General features: G+C 44.8%; 1 protein-coding gene across 1 annotated transcript in view; it reads left to right on the top strand.

Annotated features, from left to right (window-relative positions):
* The window catches only part of DNAI3 (dynein axonemal intermediate chain 3), a 2012519-nt gene that overhangs the window by 1809644 nt on the left and 181261 nt on the right, over positions 1-21614 (top strand). Inside the window, exon 20 of the mRNA XM_069641699.1 lies at positions 516-720. Within this exon, the coding sequence (XP_069497800.1) occupies positions 516-720 (205 nt within the window). The remainder of the gene's footprint in view (positions 1-515; positions 721-21614) is intronic.

The following is a 21614-nucleotide window of genomic DNA, read 5'->3' as shown; positions in this document are numbered from 1 at the left end:
AAACACGTTTTAAAGTATTTGTCATTTATGTTTATCTTGTCAAAGAAAAGGAGTGAAACATAATGTTTGTGTTACTTGTTGTTATGCTCTAATATACTTTGGGAACTGAACATTTAGGTTTTTATTGATATAGAAAGCACAATACATTTTCTGTTGAATGATTGATAATTAAAGTGTTCAGAGTACATTTCAGGTGAGGGCCAGGGCTGGTAAAGTATGTAATTTTCCTGGTTAAAAGTCAAAGGCCTGAAGCTCATTATGGTATCATTGGCCTATGTATGTGGACTGCCTCTGGGGTTGCTTTGTATGTGATCGGTTGTAGTGAATATCAGGTTGATCGTTATGGATGGATACGTACAGCTGTCTCCATGGCAGCAATAGAAAGAGAACCAATTCAAAATAAAAGCTCACAAACTGTCAAGTTCAACTTTTTTTCTAAAATTAAATCGGTAAGAAATGTTTCAAGTGCCTTTGGTCATGGACACATTCTGATGTGACTTTTTTGATCATTTCAGACTGGACCTATTCTTCGATCATGCTCCTCTCAGAAAAGATACACATCAGGACACTGGTCTTTATCGCGGGCAGGAGTTTTCTTCATTGGCAAAGAAGACGGGAATGTTGACATTTGGGATCTATTGGAGAAAACGCATGAAGCATCCCAAACCCAGAACATCTCCACAACGATAATAACATGCATCAGACCATGGGTTTTTTCCTGTAAGTAAAACCTGATACACCACACTCACCCTCTCTCTATATATTTATCCATTCACTGCATTTCCACCTGCCCCTCAATCTCTTCCTGTCACAATCCAGGCATCCGTCTGCCACTGCCTATATTTTTCCAGCATCCACCTTCTCGCACTCTCTTTATCTGTCTATTTATCACTCTCTTTCACTTTTATCCCCTTCAGCTTACCTTCTTCACTCAGTTTGCATGTTGGGTCTTCTCTATCGATGAAAATGTGTGCACTCGTCAGGATAGGTTACTGTCATTAAGGCAGAAGTGCTACTGAAGGACCCTCGTAAATAGTTATTCTAATGGACTCCTTCTTCCCACAGATTTCTCGTCTTTGATATCTATCTCACAGCGCAACTGCTCATCAGAAAACCTTTCCGCTGTAGGGGTGGGGGCGTGGAAGCGCAACTCTGCATCAGCTCCTCCCGATGCCTCTATATGCCCCATGCCAGACATGACATTTGGGCCAATAAATAAAGAGGTATTGCGCCCGGGACTTTAGTACCTTTGTTCTGCGCACCCTTTAGGAACACCACTTTTTTAAACTTTCGAATCTTGCACTTCTCGTTATTCGACGTCATGCTGAATCCCTGGTGGCAACTTCCACGCCATAAATACTTAGTTCCATTACTATGAATTTTTAAATTTAAACAATGGGTGGGCCATATTTTTTATCAAATTGAGTATGTTTATCAAGTGTGCTGGACCCTTACGAGATTAATTTTGGCTGTTTTGGGGGTTAATCTGATTGAAAGGGGAACACTGAATTAATATTAATCCAAATTAAGTGAATAAGATTTTTATTGAATGGATTTGTTAGTTCAGTGCTAATTAACGTTTTTTCATTATGATGAATTTCTTTTATTTGTATTGCTATGGTTTTTATTTTTTAATGTGTTTATTTGTATGTACCTTTTTGGTCTCGTTTTATTCATTTTATGTAAAATAAACAATATTACTAGTAATAGTACAATACATCAGGTATGACATTAAGCCTTATGAACAAAAGCAAGCATTGGCACAGAGCTTTAAACCCAGCTGTATAATAACTGTGACTCCTGGTTCACAGTTAGATTTGTACATTTTTCACGCACAGTTGGGATGTACAAACTACATTTGGGCACAGATTTTACAGCGGTTTCCAGCATGATGGGAAGGTCATAAAAAAGTAGTTTTATAATAGAAACTAGGCACAGAAAATGGGAACAAGTAAATCAACATAATCAACAAAATGACCTAAATACATTTTTAAAAGTCTTTTGGAATATAATTTGGAATGTGAAACTTCTAAGAGATAGAACATTCCATAACTAGGTACCAATAAAGCAAAGCATCTCTCTCCGCTGTAGATGCAGTGGGAGGAAGGTAAAGCCTGTGAAAATGAATCTGCGGATCGAAGAGGACGAGCAGGATGATAGTGGAGTGATTTTCACAGAGAAAAAACAGGGGAAGACTTTGATACTCGAAAAATGAGTCTGACTGCAGCATTTTCAGCAGCCTGCACACATACACGTTATCTCATGACTAATGGCAGCTAAAATACCATTCACATAATCCAGTCTAGAATTACCTAAGGCGCCAACCACAGCTGGATGCAACTCAGATGAAATAAACAGAAGGAGCATAGTGTAGTAAACCTAGTCTGTGGAAAATTGATTGAATTGCAGCCTGACTTGTTCCTTGCAGCCCACATTGGACTGCCAGAAACAGCCCAGGTTTTTCAGCGTAAACGCGAAGCAGGCGGGCAGATCAAACTGGGAAGATGCGGAAGGGATTCACGCCGAGTCAGCCAGCAGATGTTTTGGTTCCAAGAGGATAACCTCTGTCTTGGCAGATTGAGTTGGAGTTTATTTGTAATCATCCATTGATGCACTTCAGAGTCACAATGGGCCTCATTGGAAGTTTGGCGGTCTGGAAATGACGATGCAGATAGCAACGTACCAGCACCCCTTACGGACTGCCAAACTAAGAGTCTGCCCGTAGGGGCAAGGAACTTCTGAAAGGACTGACCTGCCGGGAGTTCAGGCTAGTACCGGCGGGGTTTTCACTGTAAAGCACTGGCACCGTTAGCAACAGTGCTGGTACTTCAGTGTCCCCATTCCTGTGGAGTCCTACGGTACACCACGGGAATGTGAATTTACTGTTCCACAGCCACTCATGATATTCTGGTGGCATCAGGATATCTGGCAGCGGAAGGAGTGTTATGGGGTTGGAGGTAGCCCACCACCTACCAGCGGGTTTTACGCCAAACTCGTAAGAATGTCATCAGCATAAGATATTGTAGATTACATTTAGTAAAGATGGAAATGAGGGGGTGAATATGTATATTAAAGATTACCTGGGGCAAAGATGATCCCAGGGAGACTTAGCTGGAAAATAGAACTGGATTAGAGAATCGGCTCCCTCATTTGACATGTTGAAAGCAGTCCTTCAGAAAAGGGTGAAGCTAGCCTATAGCATGTTCAGAAACACCTACAACTTCTGACAATAGTATACCAAAGTCCACCATGTCAAACCTGCAGATATATGAAACATTATTAACAAAGTCAAGCCACTGTGATGAATCCAATGGTACCATCACTCCTTTTCTGGTGGTGTCTTCACCCCAACTCCTTTTCTGGTGGTGTCTTCCCCTTATGTGGCCTGGGGAAGGCAGCCGCTACCTGATCCTGACCCTGTGGGCAGCTATATGAGGGAGGACCACATGGGGGGAGGTAACCCACAGGGGAGTGTCATGGTATCATTGGATGAGATATGGTATCCCCCCTTCCCTTTTAAGGGTATCCCTTCCATTCCCCATGCCTTAATGGCATGCTATAGCTCTCCTTATTCCCTCTCCAAAACTACTGACACAACTTATGTATACTCTGCTTACAAGTTGCTGCAAACTGACTTTCCTTTTTCTAATGAAAGAGATACTGCCACGAGAAAACTTAGCTGAGTAATGAAGATCAGTAATGACCGAGAACGCAAGCAGCGCTCTAGTTGTTACAAGTGCATATCAGCTGGCTGGACATTTAAACTGGGAAACCAGCTGACACAAGCGAGCTGGCTGGAGAGGTCGAGTCCTCTTGGTGCAGACCGAGGGACTGCTGGGCGAGTACAAGTTCTGTAGAGCCAATCAGCTCATGGGAGAAACCAAAGAAGGCAGATTGTGGAGGATGGTATGCCGCGAGATTGCCAGAAGAAGGATGACTTCCTGATGCACAGCAATACTGAAATGTCACCTACGCACTGCTGCAGCCTGGGGAAGCGTGGAAAAGAAAAGTGAGAGCAAATTGAGTGACGGAGAGGCAGCAATCCTGAAAAAGGAAAGTGGGACGCCAGCAAGCCGCTTCAGGTTCACTGCAGGGAAAGCAGTACCTGCTACAGCAGACCGGTGAGTCCATGTGATGGAGAAGAGAACAGCGGGGCATTTTGGCAATGGAACCAAAAGCAAATAACGATGAATGAAACAAATGAGACAGAGCAAAAGTTGCCACATTTCTTAAAGAAACAGACCAGAACAAACATAAGAGATTGTCAGCGTGCGTGAGAGCCATATGAGAAAGCCCTGCAGGAGAGTATACCAGGCATTTCAAGTTAAAAGTGTTGTGTAAAAGAGGACAAGTGTTTGCATGTAAAGAAAAGCCTTGGCAGTAGAGTATACTATGCATTGCAAGTCATTAGAATTTGTGTATGAGGAAAGCAAATGTTTACATGAGAGAATCCCGGCAGGAGTAAGAGGAAACCTGGCAGTAGAGTACACCAGGGGGTCTATGAAGAACCAGACTTTCAGCAAAGCTACTTTGTATATTAAAAGGAAGAAATTCTCCCCCACTGTGATGCGGTCACTAATTATATCATTCAAACTACAGACGAACGGGTACAAGTATTATGGTTTATTCCTGAAAAAGTAATAGTAGTTATGTCTAAGAAGCCAACATTAACCCACTAGCACATGTGCATAATGTTTCGCCAAAGCATTTGGCTTCCTCTAGGCTATACACATTTGCTACATAGTCAACAGCAAATACAGGCCCATTAGAGACATTGATCACTGCAATTTTATGTACACCTGTGAGAAACAAAACAAAGTTGAAAGTAGGAGAAAACAAAGTGCTACAAAAAGCATCTTGAAATTATTTCAGATACATGAAAATAATAATAAAATGAAAATCATAAAATAAGAGTCTCCATAACTCATTCCAAATTTCTTCTAGGTGTTCCACTATTTATTTTCATATTGGTATCAAGTTATCTATATATGTTAATATTATTAGCTCTTATTAATATATATAGGTTTAAAACATGGGAATCCAAAATGTACACCATTCCAGGTTCAGAAATGTTACTTATAAAAATAGCTATTAGTGCTGAAACCACCCTGAATGTTCACAGCTGACCCTACATTCTCAACGCTTCTTAATAGTCTGCTCTTATCATTCCTGGAACCAAACACAAAACTTGTTCTGTTAGGAGATTTTAATCTCTGGTTGGGCAGTGATTTAGATATTACTGCCAAAACAATGGAGAACACACTTGACGCTCTGGGTTTTTCCCACCATGTCAGAGACTCTACCCACATCAAGGGTCATACCTTGGATTGGGTATCCACTTTTAATGTGATTGTGAATAATGTAGATGTACGGCCTTGTCCCTGGTCAGATCATTTTTGTATATTTTTCCACTCACAAGTTGGATTTTTTAATGAAAAATTAATCCAGCCTAAATCATATGTTGCCAGTAGAAGTCAAAGAAATGTGAATAAAGAAATCCTGGGCCCCTGGGCCGAGGCCCTTAACAAAAAATTGGAAATTTAACTAATCTTGAAGACAAGTCAGTTAAAATGCTAAGCTCTCTAAAGGCAGCTACAGAGAAGTTTGCTCCAGTTAAAACAAAACTAAAAATAACAGAACATAAAAACACTTGGTTCTCCAATGATTTGATGGAACTTAAAACCAAGAAAAACAAACTCTTTCAAGCATGGGGAAAATGCAGAGATCCAAGCAATTTAGAACTATATAAAGCTGCTGCAGCGGAATTTAAAAAAGCGATCCTTATAGCAAAAAAGGAATCATTGAATGACAGAATCATTAATGCTAAATCTTTTGGAATTTTAAAAAGCTCTTTACAATCACATACTCCAGGCCCTATACAACATCCTATTTTTAAAACTAAGGCATGGTGTACAGAAATTCAATTACCCATGTCCAACAAATTAGTAAAAATGAAAGAAACAATAGAGATAAAAAAACTCGCCATCAGTATAAAAGGACAGGAAGATAATATACAATGTCTGGTGGCTAAGGATAAAGCACTATCCACCTTCAGATTCATGCCAATTTCTGAAGAGGAATTAGCCAAAACAATTAGCCAACTTAAAAGCACAAGCTGCAAAGGAGATCCTTGCTCCTCTACAATGATTAAGGAATCCATTCTGATCCCGGCACTTAAGAAATTTGTCAATGCTTCTTTTCGGCTTAATCAGGTGCCAGACAACACAAAAAATGCTTGGATCACACCGCTCCTGAAGAAGCCCAATCTGTGTTCATTAACACCATCTAATTACAGACCGATCACCAATACTGCTTTTCTATTAAAAATTCTAGATCGTGTCGCGTATAACCAAATCTCTGTATTTTTGGAACAAACAAATTTTGCATAAAAATCAATCAGGTTTTCATATTAACCATGGAACAGAGACGGCCCTTCTTGCCCTTAAATCTCATCTCCTCCAAGGTATGGACAAGGGACATATTGGTCTCCTTATTATTTTAGACGTCTCTGCAGCCTTCGACCTGGTGGATCATTCCGTCTTGTCCACCAGGCTAAAGGAGAAGGCACATTTCTCTGAGGAAGCAATTCAGTGGATATCTTCTTTTTTGAAAGATAGACAAGTCAGGGTGGCTGGTGAGTTGGCAGAAGCTGATCTTATAACTCTATTATATGGGGTCCCACAGGGAGCAAAGCCATGTCACCATGCTTTTATAATATCTTTATGATCCCCTTCTTCCTGATGTTGGAAGAGGAGGGGATCATATTTGCTAATTATGCAGATGATACGTAATTGCGGGCTGCTATCAAGAGGACAAAGCCTATATCAACAAAATGTATCTAATAATACAAAATTGGATGGTCACCAATGAGCTGGTCCTGAATATTGCTAAAACAGAATTTCTCCAAGTGGGCTCACCTAGCAAATTGGAGAAACTGGGGGCTGACTATAAGAAATTCAATTTGGATAACTGTGTTATCAAGATCTTGAACAAGGTGAAGACCCTAGGGATATATCTGAACAAACATCTGAATATGAAGACCAAGGTGAACAGTTTGATCTCATCATCTACAAACTCTTTTGCCTCCTACGCCCACTTATATCCGAAAAAAAATCAGAAACCTTGGCCAGGGCTATCATCGGATCCAAATTGGATTATGGCTGCAGCCTATTGGTAGGCATATCGCAATTAGCGTTTGAACATCTCGAGGTGTTCCAGAATGGGACGGTGAGAGTGGTGAAAGGCCCCCACAGAAGGGATCACGTGTCTGAGGCTAGAAGGCGTCTTCACTGGCTCCCGATTAGGGCAAGGGTATCGTTCAGGCGGCTTCTTATTACTCATAAATGCATTATGGGTCAAATGTCTTCATATTTGACAGAAGCTTTTGTTATGAAACATAATATCAGGGTCTTAAGATCAGATAAGGCCAACCTTCTAAGAGTTCTGCGCAGCAATGCCAACAAGGCACTGCAGAGTTCCTTTTGAAGTAGCAGCCCCAAATGCTTGGAATGCCCTTCCACCCATGCTAAGAACTATAGCCACAACATAACTTTTTAAGAAGCAGCTGAAGACCCTGCTTTTTGCCTAGAGAACTTTATTCATATGTGCCCGGCTCTTAAAATCTTTTTGACTCTTGCCATGTTCCTCTGCTTTCTATGTTTTTTGTTTGTAAGTCTGCGCCCATCAGCCCTTGGGTACCAGGTGCGCATTATAAATGCCTAAATGTAAACATAACTATGATGTTTTTGATGCATAATAAGCATACTCCACTTTATTCAATGTCATCATACATCTAGAAACCCACATGAACTTCCCTCTGGTCTAAATTTGAAAGATGCTTCTCAATCTAGGAGCTCAAAAAGAAAGTATTCCTGATTATGAAGATTGATTATGAAGATTGATACCTCATGGTATCTTTCATCTATAAAGTTTCATTGATAGTCAGGATACCTGTTTAGCGCTCACTGATATCTTAATTCGGAATCTGCTAAATGATATACATCTGTATCAATGGATGTTAATGCACATGACATTGAACATGTGTTAATGCCTGGCTGTCAATTTCAAATGCTTACGTCTTGTCTTGAAATTTCACCCAAATTGTTGAGAGGGAGGAGGTTTGAATATGATAGATCTGAAAGTATTATGTATGCCTATATCAGAAACAGTTAGATAATCCTCATGCGCTTAGTACAGTACTGTGCTACATAGAGTATTGTGCTGCATTACTGTTATTGTCATATTTACCAATTGGCTGTGGGCCCATCCAAGTCCTGACTAAACGGTTGGACTGCTCTCCAGTTACAAACTCTGTATTATTTCAATCTCCTATGAAAGTAAATACACAGAACATACTTGAGATGGTTCCCTGTATTTTAGGGGCAGCATAATATTTCAAGAGACAGAGATCCCCCCTCACTCTTACCTACAATTGCATGAGTCTTGTTTCAAGACGACGCCCACGTTCCGCATGTATGGGAGACCGCCTACGTCTTGGAACTTCTAATTTTTATGATAAGCATCAAGGCAGCAATGACGTTGCGTGCCAATACACTTTTTGTTTACCTTTTAAATGCCTTATTCTATTTGATTCACTGCGTTCATTTTGTCATTTGATAATGGATATGCATTTCGGGCCCCAATCATATATTTGTACAATTAGCCATGTTATATGCAAGATTATCCATTCCGATAAGACCAATGGAAGACATTGTGGTATCCAGATGATAAGTCTGGATTACATGTAAGTATGACATTACCCGTGCGTGGAAAATGAGTTGATCACCCAATAAGAAAATGAGTTGGAAATTAGTTGATCACCCAAACACAAATAAATACACAAATAAAAACTTAGACCTAGCGTTTTCCTTTTACATGCATTTGAAGAGATAATGATATGTTGTTGTATAGTTACTTACTTCAATATAATGTGTTTTATTTGTCATTTATCCTTTTAACATGATCTCCTTTCTTTATCTCCTATTCACTTGTACTATTGAGACATTCTACAAATTACCTTTAAGGACATGCACGCAATATATAGACATTACGATAGCACATACAGTTTCTATTAACATGACGTATGATATAGTGTGATTTTGGAGTAGGTATAATAGCATTTTCTCATGTGGATCACAATATGAAGTAATTCAAGCCTGCAACAATTTGTGGAATGTCTCAATAGTACAAGTCAATAGGATGTGTAAGTCTGAAGTGACTCAGATTAGCCTGTGATTTGGGATCCTGATATGGGACCGCAGACTGGTGATCTAGCGGAAGGATTTTCAAGGTCACTCGCGTTATTGGATCATTCAGGTCCACTATTGTAAATACCCAAACAGTGATTTCTTTTAAATAAAACACAACATGATGATGAAGTATGTATCTAAACAACAACATGGCATTACCACCCCAAATGCATGTAAAAGGAGAACACTATGTCTACGTTTTTTATTTGTGTTTGGGTGATGAACTAATTTTCCACATAGGGCTGATGCCCATACTAACATATGCATATAACATAATTAAGTTGGGGATATAACCAATTGTACATATATATATGATTGGGGCCGAAACGCATATCCATTATCAAATGAGAACGTGAATGCAGTGAATCGAATAGAATGAAGCATTTAAAAGGTAAACAAATAGCATCATAGGCACTGTGGGGAATCCTGCGGACCCTCCACCAAACACGTGCCTAAAGTTTCCTCCCAAGGTGCCAGGAGAGGGCTGACACTTCCTGATCCCAATCCTGGGGGTGGTGTAGTGCGGGAGGATCACTTGGGTAGTGGGGAGATTTTGCAGGGTGAGACACAGTATTTCTCCTCTGAGAGGGATACTCTTGTCACTAGGTTAAAGGAGGAAATGGCTTATTGTCATTTTGATATATCTCAACCTCCTAGTAAGGATGAAAGAGTTTTTGTATTAAAAGAACAGGCCTTTTGCACCCCTAGGTATACCAAAAGGAATTACTGAAATGTGGCCTTTTCAAATGGAATGTGTTCTTCCACATATTGCTCATTTTATGATATCTTCATATCCAGCTTTAGCTACTTTGATAATGTTTTCCTGCAGGGGGCGCTGCACATCGATGTCGGTCATCTCGATGTCCCTCGAGGGCGGCCTCTGTCTCGGTATCGACATCATTGAAGGTATATAGCCCGCGCAGTGACTATTGGCTTCAATTCCGTTTTTCTGTGAGAGCAGACGCTTCAGATTATCTGCACGCTTCGGTTCCTTGACTTAGAAACCTTTCACTTAGTGAAAATGGCATCTTCATCAGCATCATCAATTCCAATATCGGGGTTAAAAAAAGCCATGACTGTGGGGCAGAAAATGTGCCTTAGATACCCCCACCGGGTATTTCTATGGTGCCTGGGATCCTCTCATTCAACTTCGAAGTGTGGGTCCTGCCTATCGATGATAGCGAAGACCCTGAAAGAGAGTAAAGGGATGCTAACTGCAGGAAGGTCTCATAAATCCCCTTGGACAAACCAGTCAAAAAAGTGATCCTCCGACAAGTCGAGAGATGACTCTCCTCATCGGAAGAAAGCTAAAGGGTCCCGATCACGCAGTGGCACACACCACTCGTCAACTTCCTTACTGCAGTCAAAGAAAAGGCGCCACAGGTTGCCATCTTCATCGTCGAGTTCCTCCCTGGAACGGGTTTCGTGCCCGACCAAATCGGCCACACTGGCCGAGTGGGAGAGGTTCAGACTAAAGATGCTCAAAGTATTTGTGAAAGTGGCATCGACCCACTCGAAGAAAGATAAGAGCCATGCCAGTGTCGACAAACACAAACACAACGAAGCCGACGAGAGAAGGCCAGGAGAAAAGGCCTCCTGTGCTCTTTGCAGCTCCGCTGCGAGCACTTCTCCGCCTCCACCAGCTGGAATCCAGATCAGCTGTTTACTTTTCTTTCGGAGCAGGCTGCTGCTCCAGCCCGCCCACGGCCGCGTGTTCAGCCGACTCAGTTCCATCTAAGATGGATGCCTGCATCTCCATGACCCCAGCTACAACAATAGGATCAGTGGAGCCACGAAGTTCACCGCCGCAGCCCAAGGTCCTGATTTGCTACGTCGGCCCGCCCGCCCCTCCCCTCCTGCTTTAAATGGAGGGGGAGTGGGCCGAGAGGCAAAGCCGACGAGAGAAGGCCAGGAGAAAAGGCCTCCTGTGCTCTTTGCAGCTCCGCTGCGAGCACTTCTCCGCCCCCACCAGCTGGAATCCAGATCAGCTGTTTACTTTTCTTTCGGAGCAGGCTGCTGCTCCAGCCCGCCCACGGCCGCGTGTTCAGCCGACTCAGTTCCATCTAAGATGGATGCCTGCATCTCCATGACTCCAGCTACAACAATAGGATCAGCTGGAGCCACGAAGTTCACCGCCGCAGCCCAAGGTCCTGATTTGCTACGTCGGCCCGCCCGCCCCTCCCCTCCTGCTTTAAATGGAGGGGGAGTGGGCCGAGAGGCGAAGCCGACGAGAGAAGGCCAGGAGAAAAGGCCTCCTGTGCTCTTTGCAGCTCCGCTGCGAGCACTTCTCCGCCCCCACCAGCTGGAATACAGATCAGCTGTTTACTTTTCTTTCGGAGCAGGCTGCTGCTCCAGCCCGCCCACGGCCGCGTGTTCAGCCGACTCAGTTCCATCTAAGATGGATGCCTGCATCTCCATGATTCCAGCTACAACAATAGGATCAGCTGGAGCCACGAAGTTCACCGCCGCAGCCCAAGGTCCTGATTTGCTACGTCGGTCCGCCCGCCCCTCCCCTCCTGCTTTAAATGGAGGGGGAGTGGGCCGAGAGGCGAAGCCGACGAGAGAAGGCCAGGAGAAAAGGCCTCCTGTGCTCTTTGCAGCTCTTCGCTGCTCGTCTGCCGTGTGCCCAATTCCGATGCCGTGCCTAGAAGGTAAGAAGCACCACCCCTGCAAGCTTCTCCCTATCCAATGCTGTACCTCAAGGCGCATCAGGTTGCGCGCACGTACATTGCAAACCGACATCAACTCTCAGCCCATCCCCACAAGCACCCGTAATACACGGCTATGCTCACGCACTGTACAACCCTCTATACTCGCTGATAAGGCCAGGCTCCCCCGCAAAACCTCAAAGCCTGCATCCACTACATGTACTACCATCACAGCGACCAACAAAGTACTTAACTCTTTGTATTACTTTACTGCCCCCATAACGAATGTGACTACAAATGTGTCCACCATCTCTGAAAATGAGCCCCCCAGTGTAAAACCTGCGGTATGCAATTCTTCTACCACCATTTTGAATGCTATTGTGCCAAATGCTATGCCACATGTGTCCACTACCTCTGAAAATGAGCCCCCCAGTGTAAAACCTGCGGTAGGCAATTCTTCTACCACCATTTTGAATGCTATTGTGCCAAATGCTATGCCACATGTGTCCACTACCTCTGAAAATGAGCCCCCCAGTGTAAAACCTGCGGTATGCAATTCTTCTACCACCTTTTTGAATGCTATTGTGCCAAATGCTATGCCACATGTGTCCACCACCTCTGAAAACGAACCCCCCCCAGTGTAAAACCTGCGGTATGCAATTCTTCTACCACCATTTTGAATGCTATTGTGCCAAATGCTATGCCACATGTGTCCACTACCTCTGAAAATGAACCCCCCAGTGTCAAATCTGTGTTGTGTATCTCCCCTAACACCAAGAGCGCAGCCCCCCCTCCACCTCACCCTCTTTCATCATGAACCCCCCCCAGCCACTACTGAACCCCACCTGAAATGCGCCATGATTAACGCTAGGTCCATCAATGCCCACGCTCTAGACATCCACGACCTCCTAACCTCCCAGGACTTGGATCTACTTATGATCTCAGAAACATGGCTACATGAGGCCTCCGGCCCCGTGCTCTCCCTCGCCCTACCCCCTGGCTACTCCATTACTAGACAAGATCGCCTCTCCAAAGGTGGAGGTGTAGCAATTATTGCCAAAGACTGCCTCTCTATCAGAAAGGTAGAGAAATCCCTGACCAACAACAACAGCGACTACCTCCAAGTCAAAATAACCCTCTCTCCCCACTGCACCATTACTGTACACACTGTCTACCGCCCTCCAGGCCCAACAGGAGACTTTCAAGCCTCTCTCATCCACCTCCTCTCTGACAACCTCAAAAAACAGTAAAGCCATTCTCCTTGGGGATGTCAACCTAGGGCTCCGGGATAGCAAGGACGTAGCAGCCAAATCCCTTGACTCTGCCCTCAATGCTCTAGGCTACAAGAACACCATCCTGAGCCCAACTCACACCCAGGGCAGAACACTCGACTGGATAGCACAGCACAACTGCCCACTCATCATCACAGGAAACAATCCCACCCCATGGTCTGACCACCACATCATCACCTTTAGCATCCTCACCACTAGCTCCCCTGCTGCCCCTTCACCTCAGCCGCTCCCACCCTGCCTCGCCAGAAGCTCCCTCCAGCTCACGAAGGAAAGGCTACTGCCCTTCCTCCAAGGCCCAGCCTTCAGACCACCTTTTTCATCAGACCCAGAAACACTCGCAACAACCTATGATGTTGCCATTAAAGCAGCTATCAACTCCATTGCCCCTCTCAAACCTCGCAAATCCAAACCCACTACCCACTCCAACTCTTGGTTCACCCCTGACCTCCTCACACTCCGAAATGAGAAAAAAGCTGCACTCACACAGTGGCAAACGTCCCACTCTGAAAAAGACAAGATGATCTTTAAAGCCCTATCCACCAAATACAAAAAGGCAATCACCCAAGCAAAGGCCAAATCCTTTGAATACAAAATCTCGGAAGCCCAATCTAGCACAAAAGAAATCTTCGCCATTTTCAGGGAGCTCGAGACACCCACTCCCGCCCCCCAGAATTTCATCAAAGACAAAGACTGGTGTGATGAAATACAAACGGCCATGCTAACCAAATTAAGCCTCCTCAAAAACAAAATACTAGCCACTAAACAAGCCTTACCCAATAAGCATATCCCCTTCCCACCACCTGCCCCGGATCCCCCCCTACCCTTCTCCTTCAAACCCATTCAGGAAAAAGACATCACCAACATAATGAGGAACATCAAACCCTCTAACTGCAAAGGCGATGCATGCCCAGCCTCCATTATCAAAGACTGCACGGAAGCGCTAGCTCCCTTCCTAACAGCCTTTGTGAATGCCTCCTTGACCACAGGGAAAGTCCCCGCCTCCCTCAAGGAAGCTTGGGTACGCCCTCTTTTGAAAAAGCCAACTCTCGATCCCACCTCACCCAACAATTACAGACCCATCACCACTGTCCCATTCCTCCTCAAAATATTGGACAAAGCAGCCTACCTGCAGGTCCAGCACTTCATTGAAGAAAACAAACTCCTTGGACTCAGCCAATCTGGCTTCCGCCCCAGACACGGGACCGAAACTGCCCTACTTGACCTGAAAAACCAGATGGACGATGCTAGAGACTTGGGTAAACCAGCACTTCTCCTACTCCTTGACCTATCCGCGGCCTTCGACCTCGTGGATCATAGTGTCTTATGCCACCACCTTTCCTCCACTGCCAAATTCTCCCCAGAGGCCACAGCCTGGATCACCTCTTTCTTACAAGACAGAACCATGCAAGTATTCTCTGACCTAGCTGCCGCATCACCAACCATTATACTTTGTGGTGTACCCCAAGGCTCCTGTCTCTCCCCCACCCTATACAACATCTTCACACGACCCCTCTTCCTCATCCTCGACGCTATGGGCATATCCTACACCAACTACGCCGACGACACGCAGATCCTCCTCACTCTCACAGGGAACTATGACACTGACTCCCTGACCCTCAACAACCTCTACAACACCATCCAAGCCTGGATGGCAGACAACGGTCTATGCCTCAACTCTGACAAGACAGAACTCCTCCTGGTAGGTTCCCCCGACACACTAAAAAATCTAGATGCCCAATTCAGCCACTTCACCATTGACTCCATTAAAATTCCGGTCTTCGACTCTGTCAAAACTCTGGGAGTCTACCTGGACTCCAGCCTATCCATGGAGAGACAAGTCAGCGCAATAGCCTCAGCAGCTGCATATCATGCCAAACTTATCAACGCAGTCAGACCCTTTCTCTCCAAAGAGAACTGCACCAACATAGCCAGAGCCATCACCGGCTCTAGGCTAGACTACTGCAACGTACTCTTTCTAGGAACCTCCAACAAAAACTTAGAGAGACTACAAGTAATACAGAACAATGCTCTCCGGGCAGCCCAAGGCATTGCTAAAAGAGAACACATCTCTGAAGCCAGAAAACTAGCCCACTGGCTCCCAATAAAGGAAAGGATCGTATTCAAAGCCCTGACACTGACCCACAAGTGCATTCACCTCACTGCTCCAGCATACCTCTCTCAAAGGATCCACCCCGTCTCCACTACCAGGCCAACCAGATCACCGTACACCAACATGCTCTCGGTGCCACTAGTAAAAAGAGTAAAAGCGGGCGGATCCAGCTTCCCCTATCTAGCGCCCACTCACTGGAATGCCCTACCTCCCACTATCCGAGGGGAGGCCTCCCTCACCACCTTCCGCAAAACTCTCAAAAACTACCCTCTTCACATAAGACCCGACACACCAGCACGAATACTTATCATATATGTTGTAATATACGTCCCAATGCAATATCTGTAACAACAGTATGATATCTTGTAGTATTCATAATGTGTTATCAATCGCTTTCATGCCTGTACCATGTAACTAAGTTATTGCAAGTAACAGCGCCTCAATGCCCCTGGGCTTCTTGCGCGCTATATAAATATAAATAAATAAATAAACAAAAAGAAGGCAAAATCCTTTGAGAACCCTCAGAGGTTCCCTTGAGTAGAGAAAAGGCTCATTCAAAGACAAAATCATCTACGCCATTAGCACCGAAGGTCTCCGCATTGAGCCCTAAAAAGCCTTTGACTCCACAGCCGTCGTAGCCCTGGATGGCGTTGAAGACTCCGATGCCATTGTCGACGCAAGTCCCTAAATCCTCAAAGGATGGCAAGAAAATATTCACTCCACTGCCAAGGAAGGATTTTTTCAAATCCATTTCCTCAATTTATGAGGATGATGAACCATCTTCAGTTGAATCTTGTCCATTTCGATTGCAGTATGGGACACGTAATGTTATTACGAATACACTACAATGGTATTCGCAACTGAGGTCAACCTGTTCTCCAGTTGATCCACAATTTTTTTTAAACATATTTTTATTAATATCAGTGCATAAACAGCACAAAATATTTCTCTCTCACTAGTTGAGACAAACACAAGATCAAGAACATTTGACATTTTTCTCTTCCTCAAAGTAAAATACCCCGTCCCCAAACTCCTTCCCCTCACTGCCCTCCCAGCTCAAGACTTCTGTTGACTGACGAGGTAGTGTAAGAGGCTATTGTTCGCCCAACAATTAAGTAGCATTTGGTTGCGGGCGTATGTCTGACACACATGCTCTTTGATTTGGCCTGGCTCGGAGTGTTTCGGAGCATTTGCACAGATCTTATGGTGTTAAGGTGTGGTGTGTGGCCACTCTGTTCTGGTAGGGGGCGTTTATCCTTTGGTTTGTGATGGTCTACGTGGTAGGGGGTTCATGCGACTGTGTTCGATATTCCAAGTATTCTAGGAAGGGGAGCCACTGCTTGTCAATATGTGTGTGGGTTTCCATGAGTGCTGCGGTGAGGCTCTCCATTTCGTAGATTTCTTTCGCTTTGCATAGCCAGTCTCAGTGGGCAGGGAGGTTCCTTTCCATTTTATGGTTACACAGACCCGTGCCGCCAAGAGCAGGTTTCTGGGCATATGGGGAAGAACCAAGTATTGCTCCTCGATCTTCTCCACACCAAATAGATCCCGGAGTGGGGTAAGTTCCCTATTGATATCTTCTATTTCGTGGATCCAGCCTAGGATCTCCTTCCAGTATGTCTGTGTGTTGGGGCTGTCCCACCAATGATGCCAATATGTGCTGACCTGTTTGCACCCTCTCCAGCAATAGGGGCTAACTCCTGTATACATTTTCGCTAGTTGATGGGGAGTGAGGTGCCATTGTGTGAGTACTCTACAATTGTGCATTTTATATTGGACTGCTATTTACGATCTCCAGATGGCTTGGTATATCGCATGCCACCCTTCCTGATTGTTTTCCCATCCCAGTGACTTCTCCCATTGTACTTGGGTACGGGTGTAGGCAGGTGACCTCTTTCTATAAAGGCTCGGTACATTCTCGCGATCAGACCTTTAGTTCCTGGGTGTGTGTTTAGTATGTTTTTTCGAAGGGAGTGAGGGGGCGTTGCAGCTGTGCTTTCCATTGTGGGTCTGTGAGGACCCCCTTCAGTTGCAAATAGGGGAGTGGCATGATTTTGAGGTCCTGCTGTGCTTCCTCTAGTTCCACTCTGGATAAGAAGACTCCCTCCTTCCACATCTTAACTGCTCTGACTAGCCCCTGTTCGTATTGTGGCTGAAAGCGAATTGGGTCTATAAGGAGGTCTCTGATCGGGGGGCCCAGAGACAGCTGAGGGGTGACGGCCAGGTTGTAATACCACACATGCTCGGGTTTCCATTTTTCCATATTGATCATAATACTCCTAACGCTTTGCGTGGGGTTGCTTTCAGGGGATCCCAGAGCCACTCTCCCAAGGTAACTGGGGTGAAAAACCCATTCTCTAAGTGAACCCATTGTTTGTTTTTGGCTTCCTGGAGATGGTCCACGAGCACCCGGAGCTGTCCCGCTCTATAGTACTCTTGGAAGTCTGGGCATGCTAGGCCGCCCTTTTCCTTGGGGAGAATCATTGTGCTGTATGCGATCCAAGGCCTTTTTCGTTCCTATAAGAACGCAAGCAATGTGCTCTTGGCCTCTGAAAGGAAGGAGTCTGGCAAGATGATGGGGAGAGATTGAAACAAGAAGAGAAGCCGCGTCAGGACATTCATCTTTATAGCTGTGAACCTACCTGCCCATGAAAGTTTCAGTTTCGCCCAGCTCTCTGTGTCGTGCTTAATGTGCGACCAGAGCGGTTTGTAGTTTGCTTGATCTAGATCGTTCAATTGTTTTGTTATGGTCATACCTTGTTATCTTAAGTTGCTGCTTGTTACTTTTAGGCCCAAATTTGCCGGGTTCATTCCGGATGCGCCTCCCTGTCATTTAACGGTAAAGCCATAGTTTTAGTGCGATTAATGCTGAACCCTGAAAGTGCGCTGTTTTCTTCCACTTTGTGCCAGGAGTGCTGGGATGGACTGTGAGGGGTGAGTTACATAAACCAGGATGTTGTCTGCAAACAAGGCTAGCTTGTACTCTTTGCCAAACTTTTTAAGGCCAGTTATCATTGCTTCATTTTGGATAATTTGGGCTAGGGGTTTCATAACTAATATGAAGACCAGAGGTGAAAGGGGGCACCCCTGCCTGGTTCCTCTTGTTAGGACCTATGGGGGGATGCTACTCCGTTGACCACCATTCTTGCACTCGTGCTATTGTACAGTGCTCATGCTCCCTGAATCCATCGGGGTCCGAGGCCAGCTTTTTTGAGAATTTGGATCATAAAGCGCCACTCCAACCGGTCAAAAGCTTTTTCTGCATTTACCGAGATTAGTGTGAGGTCAACGTCGCTTGGCTCGATTGATGCCATTAGGTCAAGTGTTTTGCGGACATTATCTGTGCCCTGTCTCCCCTTCACATATCCCACCTGATCACTATGAATCAGGAGTCAAAGGACTCTGCTCAGTCTGTTGGCCAGAATACTAGCGTATATTTTAGCATCCATGTTTAACAGTGAAATGGGCCTGTACAAGCTACATTCCGGTTTATTTCTTCCCTCTTTGGGTATTAGTTATCCTAGCTTCTGTGAAGGAGGGAGGGGCTTGTCCCGTGGTCATGATGTCGTTGAACAGGAGGGATAGAAATGGGGCAAGGGCGCCTTTAACTCTTTTGTAATAAGTCGGGGTAAAGCCGTCCTGGTCTGATGCTGAGACTGCTTTTAGGTTTCAGAAAGCATGGTCATTTTCATCTTTCGTTATGGAGGCATTGGGCTCATCACAGTCTGAGGGTTGTATTGGAGGGAAAGTGATTTTTGTCATGAATTCCGTCATGCTTTCAGGAGAGGAGCTGCAATCTGATGTGTACAGCTGTTCATAAAATTGAGCTAATCAGGCTGTTATATCAGTTGGATTGGTTAGGGTGGATCTTGAAGGGGATTTTATCTTATTTACTGCTCTTTCTGCTCTTTGCTTTCTTAGTCTGGTGGCTAGTAATGTGTGGGCTGTGTCTCCTTTCTCAGAATGCCTTTATTTTACAAACCTAAGGTGGGCTAGTGCTTTCCCCTGCCAGATGTCTTTAAGTTCCTCTTGTTTCCGCTAGGATTTCAGTCATGTTTTCTTTGTCATTTTCTAGGGCAGATTCTTTTTCACATATTATTTTCTTTAGCTGGGCATCTCTGGGCTTCCTAGTTCTTTTGACTAATGCTCCTTGGGCCATTATGAGGCCCTTTATCGTTGCCTTTGCCGCTTCCCATATCGTGGTGCGAGGGAGATCACCTGTAAAATGTCTTTTGAAGAATTCCCTTATCTCTGTATCTAGAGATTCTCTAAAGGGCCTGTCCCTGAAAATTGTATCATTGCATATCCACCGTTTGTCTATTTGGCTGCTGGGCCCAGGTCCAATCCTACCATAACCATATCGTGGTCTGACCACCCTACTGGCTCTATTGTTGCACTGCTTAGTTGTTAATCAGGGTCTTCCTCCAGAAAGATGTGATCTGTCGGGGAAAGGTGTAAAATGTGTATGATTCCCGCTGTTGGTGTTGGGCTCTCCAGAAATCTACTAACAAATGTTCTTTTATTAGGTTTTGGAAGGACCCTTTATCTTGGGGAGGGACTGCCTCCTCTCTGTAGGATTTCCAGTCAAGTGCCCGATTCATAACTAAATTAAAATCTCCTCCACAGAACAATGACCCCGTCCTCTCACTGTCCAACAATGCTAGGAGCTCTTTGCAGAAAGTTACTTGCTGGGTGTTAGGGGCATATGCAGAACATAGCATCATTTCCTTTGTTCTAATGGACCTGTGTATGATTAAAAATCTCCCGTACGGGTCCCTGTGAGTTTGAGAAATGTGTAGCTCAAGGGTGCTGCGGTACAGGATTCCTAACCCCCCGCCCTTTTATCTGTTCCAGAGGCCCGTATCGCCCCTCCCACTTGCCTACCACACAGAGGGAATTCCCCATCATTTTTGTATTTGGTTTTCCGAATGAACCGTATGTCCAATTTGGTTTGTTGGAAGATCTTGACTAGCATGGACCTTTTCTGTGGTGAGTTAAGACCCTTAACATTTAAAGACCATATGCTTATCGTGTCAGCAGCCATTAGAGTGTTGTGAGCGTTGCATGTGTTATATTTAGTCGGGTGTGTTGTCCCGCTACCAGTACTTGTTGGCTTCCATGTTTCTGACGGGACCCCGTTGCTAAACAATGTGTGCTTGGGCGCCTGCAATCTGAGTTCAGGGCCCATTTGCCAACAAATATTTGTTGGCAGGTTTTCCCTCAGTTAGCCTCTCGTTTTCTTTCCCTTTACTATTGCTTGGGTCTCGTGAACCCCCCCTCCCAACCCTCGAAAAAAAAGAAAGAAGAGTTTCTTCAACCACTAGGACACGCCCTAGTGGATAACTTAGGGCCACACAACAGGTGTCTCCCCTTGAACCTATTCATCACAATTCTATAAAATTTTTAACTGATAAAAGGTCAGTATGCATCATGACAACACTGGTTGCTGCCCAACCCGGCAGATAATGCGTACTGGGCCCCAGAGAGGGGTATCGCTCAGTTGAGGTATCATTTAGTTGCCTTTCCACTTGTGGTGTTTAGATTGGTGTCCTCTCGCTTTCCACTGAGAATATCGTCCGCTTCTATAGGACTCTTTGCAACTAAGTTCCTTCTGTTCGACTTCAGGAAGAGTATAGTCTTTTGAATTTCCTTGTGCCTTTTGAACGACCCCTCTTCGGCTAAGGTCCCAGTGGTCTTCGTGCTGGCTCCGATGAGGATGGCATTTCCTCTGCTTCTGCTGGGCTTTCCTTATCTCTTAGTCCTCGCAACACATTTGCAGCTTCCTCTGTGGAGACCACACTATATTCTTTGTTGTCTTAGTCGAACGTAAGCATGAAGGGGTAACCCCACCTGTACCTTGTGTCATGTTCGCGTAGCCAAGAGGTTATGGGACGACAGGCATGTCTCTGAGGGAGTGTGGTGGCTGACAGATCCTGGTATATCTTGACTCTTGAGTCATCAAACTCTATGACTTCGCGCTCTCTTGCCAACCTCATGATTTCCGCCTTGTGTCTATAGTAGTGGCATTTTGCCAGCACTGATGCGGGCCGCCTGCCTGGTGGACTCTGTCGAATTCGAGCTCAGTTTTTGGGGGTGGAGAGAAGAGGGAATTTACCATTGTTTTTACCCTTCTTTCTAGGCTTGCTGACGTCTCATTCATGGTCTCTTTAAGGTCTTGGATACAAATGTTTGTCCTTCATTCTCTGGTCTCTAGGTCGTCAACCTTCACTGCCAAGTCGAAATTCCTTTGCTCCAGGTCTTGCAGTCGGCCTTCCATTTTCATTTCTATATCATCTGCGGACTGCTGGTAGTTCTC

This window comes from Ambystoma mexicanum, chromosome 1q (assembly GCF_040938575.1).
Source record: "Ambystoma mexicanum isolate Mex_15411 chromosome 1q, UKY_AmexF1_1, whole genome shotgun sequence".
Lineage (NCBI taxonomy): Eukaryota > Metazoa > Chordata > Amphibia > Caudata > Ambystomatidae > Ambystoma > Ambystoma mexicanum.
This window is presented reverse-complemented; position numbering and strand designations above follow the sequence as displayed.